Source organism: Nicotiana sylvestris, chromosome 10, assembly GCF_000393655.2.
Source record: "Nicotiana sylvestris chromosome 10, ASM39365v2, whole genome shotgun sequence".
Taxonomy (NCBI): domain Eukaryota; kingdom Viridiplantae; phylum Streptophyta; class Magnoliopsida; order Solanales; family Solanaceae; genus Nicotiana; species Nicotiana sylvestris.
This window is the reverse complement of record NC_091066.1, coordinates 48,155,823-48,161,971: the sequence shown is the minus strand read 5'-3', so window position 1 is coordinate 48,161,971 and position 6,149 is coordinate 48,155,823. Positions and strand designations below refer to the sequence as shown.

The window sequence follows — 6,149 nt, the reverse complement described above, 5'->3', positions numbered from 1 at the left end:
CTTAGATGACCTAAGCAAGTCATTAAGATACTGGATAAATCCTTCTAACTGTAGTGACTTAAGGTCGAGTAGTAGACGGGTGAGGCCCACAGTTCTAATAGGGTTTCACTTTAGCTTTCTGCAGCAAAGCATGTCTATCAGATACTGTAGTGAGGTTATAGATCTGATTTCTTTCTCGTATTAAGATCATAGAATGCTATATGCAGCCACCCTGCAAGGTTACTTTAGATAGCGGTATTTTCTGTGTAACACTAGCATCCCCATTCTAAGGTTTCTTTGTACTTAGATCATGAGTTCCACTCTTAGTAGCCTTTATTCCCATCATGCATAAGAACATATGTTTTTCCCTCAGTTTCTGCTCCCCTTGTTTTAACTAAAGAACTACCTTTTACTTTAAGTAAGACTCTAAGAGCTTTACCTTAGAATGAGTTAGATTATTTGTGTTAACAAAAAAGAATGGCAGGGCGTTAAAAAGATGGCTATGAGACTAGTGCAATCAGGTAATCAACCAAGTAATCCCCATACATGATAAAAGAGCATTCTATCCCTAGTGTACTTATCCATTGGCATTGAAGGAGAAGAATGACAAGGTATTCTTTCACAATAAGGATTGCCGCTTAGTCCAATCCAAGAGCAAACAAGGAATTCCTCATTAAGAAAGAACCCGAGATAAAAGTGAGGCAGTTCAATTAAGGTATACAGAAAGCTCCAAGCAGATACCATTGATCAACCTTATTCAGTCACATCAATCAAAGATCTTGCTTATTGGATAACTTTCCTAGTGAAGGAAAGAAAGTTTGACAAGCTAAGAAAGTCTCGTTGGAAGTAGGAACTCAGACTGTGATGACTATTTTCACTAGTTTCAAAGGCTTGATTGACTCTTGGGATTGAATTTGGCCAGGGGGTTCCCTTGTAAAGACTAAAACCTTGTTACGCTTAAAATAGTAGAGGTGCGACAACGCTTTGATAGTCTGTGGAAACTTACTTTCTATCTGTTTAGTATGAGTTTCTTACCCGCTAAGGGATTTGTCCAAGTTAGGACGAGAAGTAGGAGTTTGTAATTGAAGTCGGGGGGCTAAATAGATAAATTCTCTTCCCACGTAGCGCTAAAAAACAAGTTCCGACAGTTTATGATGAAATAACACAAAAAAGGGGCTATGCGAATAATAGTGTTAGTAGTTCGTGAGGCTAATTTTGAGCTAGATAGTGGATTGATGTTCACTATAGCACTATCTGGCCTTGAAGGTTAAGTTAGTGTACCATGAACTCCATCTCACATATTTTGAATGTTTTGGCATCAGTTATCTAGATACATTCTATTACCGATTGACACCATTTTAGAAAACTTTTGTTCTGGTTACTACTTGCTAAATTCCGTTAGGTTCTTTGTCAAAAACTATCTGATTTGAATCCATATCATTTGAGGGTGTAACTTTTGTTGTTCTTTCCGTCGAGCCAAGATGGACCTTATCAAAAACTAATTCCAGAAGCATTTTCCATTCTTCTCGACCTACACTGATCTTTGTTCTGATGATGATAAACCATCATCATAGTATATACACCCAGAAGCCTTCTTTTTGTACCATTTTTCTTCTTTCTAAAAGAGGGCTTGGAACTGGGCTCTCTTCACAACTCCTAAAGGCATTAGGAAGAGATTTAATCAACCAACATAATAACTTCAATTGATAGAAAAATATATGAAGACCTAAAACAAAGAATACCATCTCCCAAGGAGTCTTTTTATTTTGCATATCTCGAGTTTAGAATTCTTCTCACGCTTTTCCATTACGATTTTCTCTTCGAGAACACTCGCCTCATCGATTCTTCCCCTTGTTTCTTTTTATCTTGGACATTGAGATATTTATGCAGATCATTCTTTTTCTACCCTATGTAGGCGACACAATCTACAGAGTTGTAGACTTATTAAGACTTAAGGATATTTCTTTGACGGGTGATCGGGTCTTAGAATCCGCAGGAAAGTGTAAGCACCTTTATGCAATTTCGATTTTTCTTTATATATATATATATATATATATATATATATATATATATATGGCCTTCTCTTGATAGAATATACCAAGCTAAATCTTCTTTTTAGAACCATAACTTAGTGAAGTAGGCGACAAGTGCTATTAGGGTCTGTCTTGAGGCATTGGCTCTTAAAAAAAGGATTTCCTATCGTTTCATGCATTCCTTTTTGTATAAAACATATTGACTACAAATTGAACTAAAGAAAGAATGTTAACAGTTCGACAACGTGAAGACTGATCTCGACTTAGAATAATCAAACGCCCATCACGAGTCACATGGGCACCCTCACCAGGTAGAATAGTTGTGATATCCTTATCAAGATCTAACTCTAAGAGGATACTATTCATTTATTCTTTACACTGCTGCTCACTCTGAAGACTAAACAATGGAAATAATACATAATAGTCAGCCAAGTAACGATAATAAGAAAGACTAGGGTATAATTGTTTAAATCCCTGGTCGAAATCATCCAACATAAAATTGTATAAGACCTTAGTGATTAACCCAGCGTGTGGGATCCCTACTTCCGTAAATAGAACAAATAATTTCATTTTGGTCATAAATTGGTATCTTTAAAAATGATGAAACTAAGGATATTTGTTATTATATAGCTATCACGCACCGAGGGTGCCAAAATTTTACGGCCAACTTTCGTAAAATTCTTTTATGATGAATAGTACCTTGTGAAGGTATTAAATCATATCAACTTAATTATAATTAATTTAGTGATTTAACGTATGAGAATATTTATTCATAAACCATAGATATTGTGTGAGAAGTCTAGGTGGAAACAAATTTCATGCATCTATATATTGATTTGGTATAATATAAGGACATACTTTTACTATCCTCTCTACAAAGATTCCTTATAGAGTTATCAATATGGGCGGGTGGGCTTTAGCAATTGACGGGCTGGGCTGGGCTAGCCCATCATTTTGATGGGCCTTATAATGGTCAGCCCACCCCAGCCCTATGTGGACTGCAGGCCCCCATGGGCCGACCCATTATTTTTTTAAATATAATTTTATTTTTTGTCTTTAAGTTCTAACTTCTAACCTAAAAAAGATAAATATTTAAAAGTTAAAAAAATCTAATTGGAAATTTTTTACAAAACTTAATAACTTTTTGTATTTGAATCCAACACATCATCTTCATCAAATACATTTGAATCCGCTTGTGAGAAGGTTGTCTTAATATCTCACTTTCATATACATCTATGATTTGTATGCAATATTAATTAGTTAAATATTAAGAATAATTAAAATTTTAAAACTAATTAACGTTTTAAGACTTGATCTTTTAATATGATGAGCTTAACAAACTTTAAGCTTGCATACTCTTCTTGATATTTTTTTGTCGTATAATTTTTATATATTTCAAATACATATTTTTATTTGGCCCACGGGCCGGCCTAGCCCAGTCTCAATCAAGCCTCACGGGCCACGGGCTTAGTCGATCCGGGCTTAAAAGCCTTGTTTTTAAATATGCTCCAAAAAATTTTAGTCCAGCTCTGCTAAATCACGGGCTGGCCCGACCCAACGGACCAAGCCCATATTGACAACTCTAATTCCTTATAAATTGTATGGTAATGTTTTTTCTATATCTCAGAATCCACTTACATGTTTATACATACTCCAATTTTTTCTTTTACTCCATCAATCTAAATGAGCATTGTACTCTAATATCTTTTACTTTGTCGCTATCCAGGCTTCGAAAGGAAACAAATATACCTCTTTCTCTAATATCTATCCCTTCCCCTCTTTCTTTTTCATTGAGCTGTTGTAAGAATCCTATTAATTTTACTGTCCTTTTACGTGTTAAAATATTCTCGTTTTTGGGCTGATAGCCGTTCGTTAAAAAAGGTTGAAAAGTTAAAATATAGGAAATAATATCTAGTTAAATATAAGTGGGGTCTCTATAATTGCACAATTATCCAAAGACGACAAAAATAAGTTTGGAACAATGGATGAACGTACGACGTCGAATTTCTTTGTTTACCTAAAACATTGTTAAAAAGTTAAGAAAATGGGAAGACAGTACTATTAAGTATAATTATAGCCTATTTAATTGCACAATTATTCAAAGACGACAAATAAAGTCAGAAGCAGCGGGATTTATTTTATTTTATTTTTGGTAATGCAGAAATGTTTTCGTTTAACAAGTGGGGTTATATGGCCTAGTCCTCCCATTGGGAGTAGGCGTATGTGTGCTAGTAGTAATATTGTTACAATCAAAAGAAGACATTAAAGAGTTTTCAAGCATAGCCAAATTAGAACTTTTAAATGCTTTTAATCTTGAATTTAAAACTTTTAACTGCTTTTAAGTTAAAATAACTTTTAAGTCATTTTGTAGTGTTTGGATAAAGTAAAAAAGTGATTTTAACCACTTGTTTTTAAGCTAAAATGACAAAAACAAGCCAAAACCAAAAAGTTAGAATTTATGACTTAAAAGCTATTTTGGCTTAAAAGTCACTTAAAACAAGCTTATCCAATCAGACTCTAGATTTTCCCATAATTTTAATACAATAAAGATTGCACCAATAATGCCAAAATTAAACCCACGTGGTTCACATTAGAGCAAAATCATGGCACATCTCCTCTATAAATTCAAGAGGTAAGCAAGAACGATAAAGCATCCAAAACAAATTAAATTCCATAAGTCCAACCCAAGAAACAAAAGATGAAGACCATCTTACTCTGTCTTTCCGTTGCATTTCTTCCCTTTTCAGCCTTGGCACAACTTGCACTACTGATATTGGCCCTGACAACTAAGTATTGAGAACCCATAAACTTTAAATTATAGATCGGCCAATGCATAATAGGTTAGACAACAAAGACGATAAACTTTTCTTTTCTTAAATATTAGATCTCCGTACTGCTCATTTTTTAATGAGTAGCTTCTTTTTAGTATGGGATAAAAAGTTGGTGTCTTGTTGAAAAATAATTAATGCTCTCAACGCCAATAATGCCACAATTAAACCCACATGTTTCACATTAGGTAGAGCAAAATCTTGGCACATCTCCTCTATAAATTCAAGAGGTAAGCAAGAACGATAAAGCATCTAAAACAAATTAAATTCCGTAAATCCAACCCAAGAAACAAAAGATGAAATCCATCTTACTCTTTCTTTCCCTTGCATTCCTTCCCTTTTCAGCCTTGGCAACTTGCACTACTGATACTGGCCATGGCAACCAAGTATTGAGAGTTGTAAAGGATTGGAAGGGCCATCCCCTCGACAAAGGCGCTAGATACTTTATTGTTTCGGCCTTCAACGGTGCCGGCGGTGGAGGTGTGCGCCTTGCTAATCTAGGAGGTCAAGATGAAAACACTTGTCCTACATCAGTTGTGCAATCCCCTCGTGATAAAGACGATGGAATCGCGGTTTATTTTAAACCTAAAGAGCCCAAACATCAGGAGATTGTGGAGTCTGCTCCGTTAAACATCAATTTCTATCTTGATTATTATAAGTGTGCTAACCTAACCGTGTGGAAGGTTGACCACTACCCTAAACCCGCGGAGCACTATACCATAAGCACAGGTGCAAAGTTGGCAAATCCCCTCGACGTGAACAGCTGGTTTCAAATTAAGTCTCTCGGGAGCTCGTATAAGCTAGTGTTCTGTCCCTATGGAGAGACGTTTACTTGCCAAAATGTTGGCATAGTCAGTGAAAGTGGATATAGGCGTCTGGTTCTCACAGACAACGCAAAGGCCTTCGTGTTCATAAAGGATGACAGAATTGGAAAGGTCGAAGCATTATCGTCCATTACCTCTGCTTTCTAATAAAATTAAGCAATGTAAAATATGTAACGTAGGGCCTAAGTCCCAATGCATGGATGCAAAACTTAATAATGTAATGCAGGCCTAAGTGCCCATGAAATAACATCAGTGTCGTTCTTCTTAATTGATCTTTTTATTTCTTAGCCGTTTAATTTCCATAAACATGTATAATAAAAATAAAAGTCTTCGGAATTAACTTCAAAATATCAGAGTCACCAACTGGAAAAGTTTGGCCTAACTAAACAGTGGAAAATAAAGCCATGTATATATCGCCAACTTTTACAGAGCCTAGGATATAGTGTTCTGAATTATTTTCCACAAAATTAAATTCTTCCTTAATT

General features: G+C 35.3%; 1 protein-coding gene across 1 annotated transcript; it reads left to right on the top strand.

Moving 5' to 3' along the window:
- The first annotated feature begins 5,136 nt into the window (after window positions 1-5,136).
- Window positions 5,137-5,811, top strand: LOC104225173 (latex serine proteinase inhibitor-like). The gene has a single exon (XM_009776939.2). The coding sequence runs from the start codon at window positions 5,137-5,139 to the stop codon at window positions 5,809-5,811; it is 675 nt and encodes a 224-aa protein (XP_009775241.1).
- The last annotated feature ends 338 nt before the right edge of the window (window positions 5,812-6,149 follow it).

Excerpts from the sequence above, each read along its gene's own strand:
- LOC104225173 (XM_009776939.2), top strand. The coding sequence starts at position 5,137 with ATGAAATCCATCTTACTCTTTCTTTCCCTTGCATTCCTTCCCTTTTCA.